Source organism: Dermacentor silvarum, chromosome 10, assembly GCF_013339745.2.
Source record: "Dermacentor silvarum isolate Dsil-2018 chromosome 10, BIME_Dsil_1.4, whole genome shotgun sequence".
In the NCBI taxonomy this organism is placed as follows: Eukaryota; Metazoa; Arthropoda; class Arachnida; order Ixodida; family Ixodidae; genus Dermacentor; species Dermacentor silvarum.
In genome coordinates, this window is record NC_051163.1 from 19,336,133 (window position 1) to 19,349,978 (window position 13,846).

General features: G+C 45.8%; 3 protein-coding genes across 7 annotated transcripts in view; 2 read left to right on the forward strand and 1 right to left on the reverse strand.

Annotated features, from left to right (window-relative positions):
* LOC119466069 (serine/threonine-protein kinase Sgk2) overlaps window positions 1–2,422 on the forward strand; it is a 64,958-nt gene extending 62,536 nt beyond the window's left edge. For all 5 annotated transcript variants that reach the window (XM_049657782.1, XM_049657780.1, XM_049657783.1 and 2 more), the window contains exon 17: window positions 79–2,422. In XM_049657782.1, coding sequence (XP_049513739.1) covers window positions 79–182 — 104 coding nt within the window. In that variant the 3' untranslated portion in view covers window positions 183–2,422. The remainder of the gene's footprint in view (window positions 1–78) is intronic.
* Window positions 2,411–11,018, reverse strand: LOC119466070 (mRNA export factor). Its single transcript, XM_037726559.2, has 9 exons — window positions 10,679–11,018; window positions 10,479–10,571; window positions 9,896–9,982; window positions 9,726–9,812; window positions 8,727–8,798; window positions 5,939–6,046; window positions 4,514–4,690; window positions 3,882–4,076; window positions 2,411–2,579 (listed from the first exon to the last, which is right to left on the reverse strand). The coding sequence occupies exons 1-9, from the start codon at window positions 10,874–10,876 to the stop codon at window positions 2,493–2,495; spliced, it is 1,104 nt and encodes a 367-aa protein (XP_037582487.1). The 5' UTR covers window positions 10,877–11,018; the 3' UTR covers window positions 2,411–2,492.
* Window positions 11,019–11,154: 136 nt separating this feature from the next.
* The window catches only part of LOC119431318 (claspin), a 28,148-nt gene continuing 25,456 nt past the window's right edge, over window positions 11,155–13,846 (forward strand). The window contains exon 1 of the mRNA XM_037698794.2: window positions 11,155–12,851. The gene's annotated coding sequence lies outside the window, so the exon portion shown is untranslated. The remainder of the gene's footprint in view (window positions 12,852–13,846) is intronic.

The window sequence follows — 13,846 nt, forward strand, 5'->3', positions numbered from 1 at the left end:
GATAGAAAATAAACATTTTGTTTTGGGTACATGTGTCGTCATTAAAGAGTTGACAAATGCCGAATTTTCCGCTTTCAGCTTCCGTCGGCAGGTCTCAAACGCTCAGTGCCAGCGTACAGGATGCAGACACGGCGTTCATCGGTTTCTCTTATGCGCCTCCGCTGGACATCAACGCGTGCTGAGGCAAAGTCGCCCGCATACAAGACTGCCAAGGAATCGCCTGGATGAAAGATTCCTACTGTTGTGCTTTTACAGTGCCTTTCTCTTGCGTTCCAATGCTCTAGCATTGATATTGCTCGTGAATGTGTCGTGCATTGTCCGGTGCCCGCATTTGCTTGACTGCCATGAGAGACTGCTGCTGTTCTTGCAATACTTAGCGGTGTAGCTGAGAAGCCGCGTGAAAACAGCCGAGAGCTTGACAGGCACTGCCATTGATTGTCAGTGGTGCTACCTTTTGCGCACCGTCAACAGCGATGTTATCAGCAGCTGATTGTTATCCATCCTGCTAGCCCAGATAGTCCCGAGTGCTTTCCTGGTTTTAAGGGCAGTGCGTTTCGGAAGCCTGTGAAAACGTGACCTTTCTTTTATGCTGCCGGTGCTTTCTTTTTTTAATTAGTGCATTAGGTCAGAAAGGCCGTCAAGCTCGTTTCTTATGCCTTTCTTCTTCCTTATGGACGTTCATGTTGTACCCATGCCCCCCTGTCATACTCAAGGCTTCAAGAAACGCAATGTTTCGTCGCTGTTATTCAAGTAGAGCAACTGACTGTTCACATCTAGAAGCGTATGGAACAAACAATATGTGTTTAAGCGCACAGTTGCTTCGTGTATTACGGAATTTATGCAGATTTGTGAACATGCAAGCTCGTAATGACGTGATATCAATCAAAGAAAAACAGGCCACGATGTTCTGTCCTTGTCTACCCCCCTCCATTTTGCTTTAGTTGAGTCATACCAGAATTTTTAGATGTTTCATTTTGCATTACATCTATCAAAGTACTTCGCCGAAGTGTCGAAGTTTCATTTATTCCACAGAATCTGATTAGCCAGGAGGTGAAGACCTGCCATGTTCCCACGCAACATTTGGGAACGCTACCTTTGAAGCTGTGATTACTGAATCAGTCTTAAGGGCACTTTGCCTGGCGGCCTGTACTTTAAGGACCAACGAATTTTACTGAACTGACCAAAATTGTCGGGGACCAACAACGTCTGCCCTGGTGGCTTGTCTTGTCTACAGCCGTGCTCGGCTAGTGATTAATCTCTTTAGAGCCTTGGCTAGTCTTCCACACACATGCAGTTTGGTATCGCATCAGCCATCGTTGGCGAATGCAAAAGTGTGAACTTTTGTTAATTTAAGTATTTCTTGTGTGTTGGAGTGAATCGTTTTATGTTGTGCTCTAGTGGGGGAGGTTTGTCCCGACATCCACCTGTATGTGTGGTGGTAATAATACCTGGGCTCACTTATTTGCCAGGCCTTGGATGTTGTTTCTGAAACATGTTACCTAAATTTTGCTAAAGCCTTTTGATGATACTGTTAAGCTTCAGCGTGACATTATGCACCTGTGGCCAGTTGAAACATGCTGCATGGCTTCAGTATGATTTCGTAATTTACCACAATGATCTTTGGTATCAAAAATGAACTAGGGTCTCTGCCATTCCAGACAGTCTACTTCGAAGATGACAGACTTGGAAGCTGAAGGTCTGCAGTTTTGTTTGATTATGAAATGCAAGTGGCTCCGCCTGTTGGAAGTACAGTAATTTACGAGTTTATAAAGGAGATTTCTGCTAACATGTGAAGAAGCTTCACAGAAGTCTGTACCTGTTCGGCTTGGCACAGAGTTTTACTCAAGGGTTTTTTTCTTGGCATAACTTGCAACAGTGATTGAGGGCAAGTGGGATAGGGTCAGATCATTAACACTCGAAATGTGCACACTAGTACAGAAAACAGCCACTTGCAGTGAATGCTGCTGGCCTTTCCAACTTCTCATGCTTAGCGAAAAAGTCTTTCCTTGACTTCACAGATGGGAAACATTTATGTTTCCATGCAAGAGTGCTCACCAATTAGTAGCTGCACAATGTTTTCAATCAACACAGTCACTTAGCCTTTGATTTCAAGGTGTCGTTGCTATGAATAGAACTAGTGCGCACACAAGCCTAGTACCGTTCTTCTCGTTGCCTCAAACACTGTTTCGAGTTATCAAGATAGCGTGTGTCGTGCCTTACATTCTTATCAGACGTACAGAAAGAGTGCCATATTTGGTTGCAGTTGTTTCTTTTGTTGTGCTGTGTGGAGATGAAAACTTTTGTACAGTTCTTTGATACTGCAGAACAGATATATTATGTACACACATATATACATATGCTGGCAACTTGTTTTCTGTGTATTTTGTTTTTACACGATTAAAAGTTTGAATTTGGTCAGCACAATTTTGTCCACTCGGAAAGTTTATTTGAGTTGATATTTTGCGAGCACTGGGGGATTGTGACGAAGGCATTCACTTCTTGACCCTTGGCTTGAGTTCCTCGAAGCAGGAATGCAGGAAAATATAGTTCTTCTTCTGAGGGTTGTGAAACTCGTAGCCCTAGAAAGAAGACGTCATTTAAACATCTGTGGTACAGCTTGCACAGTCTTAAGATGGGCCCACGCTTAACTGCTGTCATGCCTCTTTGTTTACACTAATGACAAAACAAGTTGCATTGCTACGTGTCGACCCCAATCAAACTGTGGAATACAACTAACATCAGCTGCACTGCCGTTATTATGAATTCGGTGTAAATGTTTGATTGCTTTAGAGCAGGGGTTCTCAAACATGTTCGTTCCAGGGACGAAACCATGCTGCGGACGAAACCATGGCCACTATCGATGCGATCATGGACGGCGACCTTGCGGTTCAGAAGGCAGGCGGCCTACGCACGCACCAAGTCAAAACGAAATCACTGTTTGCCGCAACCGCTGCGGATGCAACTACGCACTTATGAAGGCGCGCGGCGATAAGCGCAAGAATTAGGCACGAAGCGCTCCGGCGTTGCTGTAAATCACGTGCTGCGCACGTTTGCCACTGAGGACCATGGCGATGCGAACTGCGCCGCTTCGTTTCGGTTACACGCTAGCGCCATTCTTGCTCTTCTGCGGCGCATATGTGCGATGCTCCGCAATTTTTTTTTTCTTTTTTTTTATTCCTCCAACCTATACGTAAATGCGCACGCAATCGGCACCTGCGCTATCTACAAATAGAAGAAATGCGCATGTTGGTAAATTACGGCCTCCGAGATCTAAGTGCGAAAGCTTAGGCACGCTGCCCGTTGTCGGAGGTTGGGTGGCTACAAGCTGCTTGCGAATTTATTGCGCATTTCGCGCGTTGCCGTTACGCGCTGTGAGTGCTTTTTGACACTCGGGCATGAGTAATGGAGGTTCTGCGGATCGAGCGCACCTCGTTTTCGCCGTTTTAGCCACTTGGTTAGCGCGGGACCACGGAAAATTTATCAGTGGCTCGCGGAACTCCGAGCAGGGGCCTGCGGAACCCACTTTGAGAACCCATGCATTAGAGTTTTGTGGATCACTAATGTCAAGATGATCGCCTGATGAGACAAAAATTTTAATGGTCCCTTTGAGGTAGTCTTAATGAAACACATTTCTAACGAATCGTAGAATGGCCTCCCTATTAAAGGACGACGCCTTAGAATCTTGTGCCACAAAAATTATCCAAATCCTTCAAGTATAAAGGGAGCTAGACGTAGTTATCGAGGTTCAACTGTAGTACTGTACTTCCTTATAACCAAGATAGCCAAAATGATATTTCATGGCAGCTGGCCGTTACGGCCAGCTAAAACTTTAAAGCTGCAATAAAATGGCGTGTTATACCTGCCACGCAACAAGAACTGACCTTTGACCAGTCATAGCTGACTGCATAGGCAAATATTTCACCACGAGCATTGAAGCAGCAGCGGGTGATTGGCTGCTCCATCTGTTCAGACGTCTTCAGCTTGGTGCGGGCATCCTTGTCCCAGAAGCTGAACTTGCCGTCTGAGCCTACCGTTGCTAACGTCATGTGTACAGGGTGAAAGGCGATGTCATTGACCTGTTAAAGCAAATGAAAGAAAATATTTATGAAGATGACGCAGATCCCACACATCGTGGGAATCTATGTTACACAAAGCATTTTGCAGGTGTACCTGGCTATCCCACAATGTTTGGGTTTTTGCAAAGCATTCCCAAATGGACCAACATGTCCTTTTTTTTTCTTTGTAAGCTGAGCAAATGTGAAGACAGAAGCTAGGCTGCAACGATAGTATGACGGTGATGGCATGATGACTAATTTATCGTGCGTCAGCAAAGAAATGTTGCAACCTGAGCCAATTCTGAAGGCGGCACAAATTATGTGGCAAACTGGCCTCCCGGTTGACACTTCCAATAGTATATACTGCTATAACAAAACCAAGGTGAAAGTTCATTGCAGTTAGCCCTTAACCGCCCATTCTGGCATATCTAGAAAAAAAAAATGTACTACAGGCTTACCGCAAAAATCTCCTGAAAGCCGTTTGTTGTGCCGTTCGCACGGTGACACTTGAATGTGAAGTTGTCCTTGGGGTTCTGGGGATTCACATATTGAATGGCCACGCGACCTTCGACGCTTCCAAGGGCAAAGCCATTCGGCTGTGCCTTTTTGTCTTGGAATATGGACACACACCGATGCTGCAAAGAAAGGCAAAATACATGTGATCATAATGAGTCGTCCATTAACGAGGCAAAGTGTGTCTTGCCAAGAGCAAGTCGTATGGAACGCGTATACACATGTGGAACATCATTGGCAATAGACGCCTTAAGATTTGTACAGCAGGGTGAAAAAAAAGGTGTGTTGTTCAGGCTTGTAGACAAGCTCTGCTGCCGCTCTTACCATTTGCGATAGTCACCAGAGTTGAGCTTTAATTAAGATGGCAAGTGGTAAACTCCTCTTCTTAAATTTGGATACAACTGAACCTCGTTATGATGGAACAATACAAGCAAAAGATACTTTGTTATACCACAGTCAAATCTCGATCGAACATGACCCTGCAAAAGTGTAGAGAAGTGCTTTTGATTCCTCAACACATATTCATAGAGCCTAACACATTGAAAACCATGAAGCAACAAAGTGAACTCCAAGTCTGACCCGATGTAATGAAGTATTTTGGGGGAAAAAAATGTTGGTAAAACATCGGTATGCCAGGTTTCAGTTCAGGTGCTGGATGCCACTGCCTCATGAAGGTTTGCCGCTCCCATAAAAGAACGCAGGATGCACTCAACAGGTTCACTGTCTACAATAAGTGCGTATACAGGCAATAATTAGGTACTTGTCTTCTCGAATAAATATTATGTTATTCACATCAGTCCTTTTGATTTCATGGACTTCTAAATTTCACGCAAGAATTAGTATCAGGTCCTATGAACTTGATCATGTCCACTGCGGCAACAATTCTGGAGTCTCGATTACTGTGCGTAATGACCCACCTGTGAATCACCAGGGAGTCGTGCTGTTTTGAGACTTCTTCAAGCTGAGGAGGGGTGACGCCATGACGCTTCAAATCAGAAGCAACAAGAATTTTTTCTCTCCTTTAATTTCTAGCAAAGACATTAATTGCGCACTGCAGGAATGCCCTGCTCAGTCGCACAGTAGGAATAACTGCCGTGACCTACCCACGAGCCACGCTGCAGTGAACATACTAATTGTACTTCATCTCCGCTACAAAATTAGTTTAGCGTAATTAGATGATTAACACTGTAAATGAGTTCATATATAGACAGCACCAAGAGGCAACACAACTTTAGAATTATGCACTACTGCACCACGGAGCAGCTGCAAATGTTCAACATGTTCATTATTTTACATTTTGCGCCCATTCGCACGAGGACTAACGCAATACTACAGACTGACAAAAGAGAAGTACACAGTCCTATACAAACCTGGTACTTGAGTGGCGATTCAATCTTCTTGTACTCTTGGGGCTGGCCCTCGAGCTGGTAGATGATGATGTGCCTGCCTGCTGTGCTGACGACGGCCATGGGGTACACCTGCGTTCAATGTCAAGCTCTCACATTAGAGGACGTTGAGAAACAAGCCTGAAATCGGTTGGACGAAAGCTCGTCTGGTCAATTGAATTGAATTCCGGGGTTTCACATGCCAAAACCACAATTTCGATTATGAGGCACGCCGTAGTGGGGGTCTCCGGATTAATTTTGACCACCAGAGGATCTTTAACGTGCCCCTAATGCACGGGACATGGGTGCTTTTGCATTTTGCCCCCACAGAAATGCCGCCGCCGTGGTCGGGATTTGATCCCATGACCTCGATCTTAGCAGCGGAACACAATAGCCGCTAAGCCACCCTGGCAGGTTCGTCTAAGGATGATACATGAAAATACAGACTCCGACTACATAAGAACCATAGAAGAAAGGAAAAAAAAAAAGAAACAATTCTGTTTCAGCTCTTGTACGAGAGCCTTGCTTACAGTCATCACAAATGTCATTCTTCTCTCTTTCATTTTATGCTCTACAGTGTTCTTATAAGGTCAGTGTTTTTTTGTGTGTGTGTGTGTGAAACTGTGCCATGAGAAGTCGCAAGACTGTCGAGCAGCACTTCGCTTTCACTAAACTGTTACCGCCGAGCTAGAAGCATTAGAAAAATCCTCTTTTCTAGCACAGCAAGGTAATGCCATATGTGGTTAACACTAACCAATTGATTCATAGGGTTAAGTGTCCCAAAGCAACACCAAGGTTGTAACAGATGCTGTAGTGAACAGCTACAAATTTGACCGATGTTTGACCAGTTTTGAAAGCCAGTCACAGCAGCACTTTTGCATTCTGCACTCAGCCAGATGTGGTGAATGCTGCAGCCGGGAATCAAACCCACTATTGCTGTTGCTCAGCAACAGGACGCCATAGACGTGGAGCCAGTGCGGCTGCTACGGCTAAGTCCACTCAGAACCAGTGGCAATCTGGTGTCATATGGTTGCCAAAAAGACAAATGTCCTGTTGCGGTTGCACAGTAGCCGTGACAACTGCACAGCCACACATGCCAACGAATGGCACAGAAACTAAGACACATAAGGGGCGATTTTGGACTCTGGCAGCCACATGTACTACACACTACAGTTAAGCCTGGATATAACGAAATTTACAAATTCCCGAAAAACTTCGTTATAAAGAGGATTTCGCTATATGCAGGCTCGGCACGAAAATTCGAAAAAGAAACGCTTACTGTATTTACTCGATTCTAATGCGCTCTCGATTGTAACGCGCACCCGTTTTCCATGACCAAAAGAGAGCAAAAAATCCTTTACAGTACCGCGCATCTCATGCTTTCATACAGAAATACAACTATCACTCAAGATTTACTCCGAACACACTAAAGTTGCGATTAACAAAAAAGTCCAGTTTCGCCCGAAAGGCAAAGCATCAATTGCGACAGCAAATTAGCAGACAGCTATACAAAGTAAGGATAGTAGTTTTATCGGCCGTATAAACTTGGAAACATTCGCTGCTTAACTAAATTGGTAGTCTAATGCCTAAGCTACACATACTACAGCACATGGTCGAAGCTACGGAAGCTAGGCTCGAAGTGCATAGGAGGCGGCCATATTTAAATGCCAATGGTGATCTGGCCAGCTGCAGCGAGCGGCGGGATCAGGTTTGAGTGAAGGGAGGGGGAAAGGTCACGCCCGTCGGCGGCAAGATCGCCAGGTCGAGGGATGCAGGCCCGCCTCGCGCACGCTCGCACGCACACGTGCGCTCGCTCTCGCCTCGCAGTCGCCGTGAATTCGAGTGCGCCAAGCGCGCCGCCGCCGCTTTGCATTCCGTCGCGGCGGAGAAGGTGCTTCCGGTTGCTGCTCGTGCAAAAATGACAAATTTGGGGCGAAATCTCTAGGTTGTTGGCGGGGAAAATTCGTTATTTCGAGGGGGTCTCCCGCTGCCACTTCGTTACGTAGAGGTCTCAAATACATGTGCTTCTATGGAGTAACGGTGGGGAATAGAAAAACTTCGTTATATCCAGGAATTTGTTATATGGAGGTTCATTATAAGCAGGTTTAACTGTATTTAAATTTTTTTTTCTTTATAAATGCATGCCCCTCAGAGTGGAGAACATAGCACCAGTCAAGAACTTTTCATGGGAAGGTGTACAATCAAAATGTCTGCAAGGGCTACTGTTTTTGAAAACTGCAGAAGCAATCACCCGTGCTGGCTTTCTGGAGCGGATTAACATAATGGCTTTACAGCTAGAATGTCCACAACAGCTAGTGGCTTTGTAAACTGCAGATGTAATTTGCATGTGCTGGCTTCCTGGAGCAGGAAAATGTAATGATTCTATTCAAGTTCTTCTTGCGCTCAATCAGTGGTTTAACCGGTACTCTGCCTACTTCATCACCAGGATCAACCTGCTCGTGAAGGGTAGATGATAAGAAAGAAGAGGATCGAGTAAAGAGAAAGTCATTCTTTGTGCCGGTGTGTCTTTTCGTGCTCTCAAATATGAATCCTTATGTTATCATATCCTTCTCTCCCTCTTCCTGGTGCCACTGCTAACTCCGACAAACTTGGTTTCTGGACTACCGCACTCCAGCATCATTTCTCAATGGTCTTCCGTGCTCTCCGTAACAGTACACAACATGTTTATCCAAGTGCACCAGTACAGAAGACTGAAATTTGCATCAGAGCACCTCTCAAGCACCAGGGCCAATAGCCTCACTAGCATACTCACAACATCAGCACAGTAGCAGCGTTCCGGAAGGTTGATCGTGAGCATTGGCGTCGGTGTCCTCGTGTCCCAAAACTGCAAGGAAAGAGGAGTAAGGTATAACTTATCACCTGGTACATCTACAATCTCTTAGCCACACAAGGCAGCTAAAGGACATCATTCGGTATAATGAGAACAAAAGCAAGTTGTTATAAGCACACGAGAAATAAGCAAATAAAAATGGCAGTGAGGAGATTCCTAAATATTTCAGTAATTCTGCCACTGAATATTGATCTTCAGTGCACACTCAAGCAGCTGGCTGTTCACCAATTGCATATGGTGCTCTTGTGTCAAAAACAAAATGCCTGGCAACATATTCCAAAACTTGCCCTATAAGGAAAGGTGTCGCTAGTGTCTGTGTTGGTCCCTTAACCAGTGCTCTAACCAGCATGGAATCAGTGGGAAGAATTAGCCCAACCAGCTGGCAATTTACTGGACGCTGTGACTATGGCTGCATAAGCGCCTTTTTCACCTATAAGCACACTACAGCAAATTAGTAAATCGGTCTATATAATACTTCTTGCACAAAATTAATCAGTACAAATGTTACGCCATAAATCACAATGAAGTCGCGAGGTTGCAAGAGTTTCCTTGTCAACTCTGATCCCCTGCTCATACCGACTTCAATGCCATGGCACATGCAAGAGACTGTTGCATGAAAGAGTGTACAATATATCAAAACACATAAAATATGGCACAATCCCACGGCAACAGCGTAAAACTGCCAAGTGAGGTCAGCTGAAGAAATGTTAACTTGCAGAGCCAGAGAACTGAATCAGCTTCAGATCATGCAAGTTAACAAATGCTAAGAAGAGTCAACTGCAATGCCAGTTTTCCATCTAGTGATGATGTATGGAATTACGTGTTTTGCAAACCCAATAATGTTTTCTCACGACCAGTACCAAGTTTCACAGATTGGTATGGTGTCGCAGCAGCTTGTGCGATCTCTGTAATCACTCTCACCTTCAGCGTCTTATCCCAGCTCCCGGTCATGATGCAGCTGTAATTCGGGGCTTTCACCCAGTGCACTGTTTTCACTGGTGCATCATGCTGCAAGACAGTTTCATCCCTGTCAACACCCACCCACACAGCACAAGCACACTCAATTTGTTGCGCATAGAACATGTACAGACCTGCGCTATAGACATGGCTTGATTGCTGTTCAGATCCCACATCTTGACAGTTTTGTCACAAGAGGCAGAGAAGACCTTGCTTCCATCCTAAGAGAAAGAATGGCATTATAGAGGATGAGAGTGAATGCTCGTACAAGGCACCCGTTCGCGTGTAAATAATACCGGTGTCACACGGCCACTTGAAATCACGATCGAGCCCGATACGGATCGAAATTCTCGACCACGATTTGCTCCTTTGTGCAAGCTACTAGAGGGAGTCAATCGCTGTTGAGAATTTCGATCTGGATGGGGACCGAATTTCTCAATCGCCATTGGCCCATTAGCGCAAGCCAATCGCGGTCGAGATATTGAATCCCGATTAGGATCAATCGAAAGAGCCCCTGTGCTCCGCGGTAAAAAGAACAGAAAATCACCTTAATGGTAACCTTTCAATTACACCGAAACGCACTTGCATATAAAATGCAAGTAAACAACTGTGTGCACGGTTGTCGCTATGATTTATTTGCGTTTTTGCGACGTTATAACTGCCTGTCGGAGCGCCAACCCCTGCACCACCGAAGGAGAGTGACAAGTTCAGGCTTACGTCGCTCCAAGCTACGTCAAGAATGGGACCCTGATGTGTCTGTTGCGCTTTGGGAATGGTCTGTCCCGTGCTCTGCACCTCCCAACACCTGATCTGTTGTATTGTAAGGAAAGAACACACGTTAAGAACACATCGCACGTAGCCAAAAGCGTTCGTTAGATGCGAGCGAGAGACTCGAGGATTGAGAGTGAAGTATGCACCTGATTGTCCCAGCTCCCAGCAACGAGAAAGTTCTGAGGCAGGGATGCCGGACTGAACGCCATACTACTGATGGAGTCGTCTGGCGGCGAGACGACTTCGAAGTCCTTCATCGGATTGTGTGTGCCGGTGGCCGCCGCTCCGGAAAACATGCCGACACCGCCGCCGAAGTTTACTGACGTGTTCGCCGACCCAAACATGCCTCACAAGGTGGCGGCGATTTGGCCTACGATTAAGCAGGGCTATCGTAAGCGAGGCTATCAACTCGCGTCTCAAATTCTGTTCTGCGGGGATCTCGCTTTGACAGCTAAAGAAAACCGCTTCAACACACAGCGTTGGAGAGCGCCATGTTGCCGAAGCAATAAACACGGTGATGTCTGTGACCGTGCGGCTTGTGCTAGCGGCAGCAAGTGATAGCATTTGCGCAATGCGTTTGTCACGTTTGATTTCTAGTATGATAATCATTTCAGGAATTTATCTGTGAGTCAAAGGACAGTTATTGTCAGTTAGCTAGACGCCAATGTTTAAAAGCTAATGTATTTTTATTCTAAAAAGCAACACGCCAGCAGCGCACTCAAGTGTTCTCTGCTTTCATCAGCTGGAGATGGCGGGAAATGTTTTCGCGGGAAAGTTGGTAAAGGGAGCACTTTTATCGGTCATGCGGTCCTCGAGCCCTTGTTAAGTTCGCGAGTTACATACTTTTGTGCGAATTCCACTGGAGGAGCGTAAGACCTTCAGTGATTTGTCGAGGATCTTGCATAGCTATGCGTTATAATCCTCATCAACTGCTGGTCATACAGAATGAAGTCAATGAACGGTGAAGTCGGTAACTGCGCTACGTGTGCTTTAGGTTAGTCAGATTTGTTAAATAACCTTATCTTAAGGACATTGTTTCACGACAGGATGGATTCGCTTTTCAGTCAGCCTGAACAGGCTTCCGATCAGTCTTTGTTCTCGCAAAAGACAGACACGTTCTCCGAAACGTACTCGACAAGCTCGCCAGCGGATACACCATCCGTCGGTGACGGTGTGCTAAAGCTCCCACATTCCAGTCAAGCTTCTCAGCGCCTGAGTGACGGAACTCCAGATGAACGCCTCCAGGTAATCCCTGAAACAGAAGAGTCGTCTCCTGAAGAGGACGGATTAACGGGATCATGCCCTCCGGGAAGTCCACAAACTAAAGCTCCGGGAAGCACAACATCCGATGTTCGAAAAGACTTCGCTACCGACAGTGAGGAGCCTGGTGACAGCTCTTGCGCCGAGAACATGCCAACGGATGATGTGCAGGGTGCTCAAGTAAATGATGGTAATTCAGGTCTAAAGACTCGAGACTCGGGTGTCTATTCCGAACAGCAAAAAAGCAGTACCCTGCTGCCGACAACGGTGTATCCAATCACAGCGTCGAACTGCCTGCCGGCGCGCTAGGTGAGAGCACGCATCGGAGGATTCGATTACTGGACGATTCGGACGACGATTCGACGAATGACTTGAAACACCCCGAGTCGAAGTCTGGTACCGACGCCGAACAGCGAGATAGTGCCGTCCCGGATGGCGGACGCGTCGAATCTCAATAACAGCCTTGAAGTACCACCCAGTGCACTGGCGGGTGACAGCGCGAATAAACCGAGGAGGATTCGATTACTCGACGACTCGGACGACGATTCGACGAGTGACCTAAAGCTCTCCGAGTCGAAGTCTGATACCGACGCCGAACGACGTGATAGGTGCCGTCCCTGATGACGCGCCGAAACTCAATGGCAGCATCGAAGTACCACCCAGTGAACTGGGGGGTGGCAGCTCGACTAAACCGAGGAGGCTTCGATTACTCGACGACTCGGACGACGATTCCACGAGCGAGCCAACATCACGGGGCGTCGAACTTGCGTCGAATTTGGACGCGGTACGCGGTGGTGAAAGTGGAGCAGAACATTCCCGTTCACCCGTACGCCGCCGCATCTGTGACAGTTCCGACGATGAAATGGTGGACGACGTCGCTGGAGACTCGACTGGTGCTCTTGGCGATGAAAATTCCTGCTGGTCCTTGGGTACCTCAAGAGGACGGCGAGTCCGCCGGCGACGTCAAAAAGAAGGAGCGAGCAGCAGGTCGAAAGTCAGCCAAGAAAGCAATGGAGGAACTTAAGCAAATATACAGCACAAGCCAAAGAATGGCACGCGGTGAGACCTCTCTTGCCTTTTGTCAATTTAGTAGCGCTTTCCTTTCAGCATGAACGGGTGATGCTTTCTTTAGTAAACTCTATATAGTGCTTTAGTGAACGATAAGCAAAAAGTGAACGATAAGCAAAACTGCATTGTCTCCATACAGTGTGTATGGTTTGTAGTCAGATGTGTACGGGTACACGTATACATTTGTACATTATTAGCTTTTGAAGTAGGTGCAAAAATGTTGTGATATCGCTGCTATCCAGGGGTGTGCGAATAGTGATTTTTGAGACCTAATGAAATATGAATCCAATGGTGCCAGAATATAAGCGAATCGAGTACAGAATAATTTCCAAATTGTTTTCGAATAATGAACAGGCTGCTATCACAATGTTCACATCCTAGTTTTTTTTAAGTTATCAAGTTTCTGTCGTTACAAAATACATTGTGAAGCATTGTTTATTAAAAGCCAAATGGAGCATTAGGAGCAAACAAGTAGTTTCTTCGCATGCAGAGGACTCTTCAGAGAGCGCGAATGATTGCTGTACAGCCTGTAAAGTATGGCTACCTAAGTGACGTAGCCTGCTGCATTACACAAGTTCTTATGTTTAATGTCTATACTATGCCCGCAGGGGTGAAAATTTACTGTACTATTGCTCCAATTTTATGTTTAAGTGGATGCAGTTGACGTTTTGAAATGTTAGAAGAGTATTAAAAAAAAATACTCGCATCTATGAATACTGACTATTTGATTCGAAGACCGAATCAAATAGGACACTATTCGATGCGCTATTCGAAAGTTTCGTATATTCGCACACCCCCACTGCTATCATACTTGTTCCCCTTGTGTAATGCCTCCAAGATGAAGTAGGTATTCCGTAAATAAATATAAAGTAGATATTCATGCACTGTTATTTTCTATATATGTTTACGAGCTCCAACGTGTGCTTCGAGGTGTGTTCTGTTTCAATGTAGGAGGCAGCTAATGCACATTAATTCTGTATGTAAAT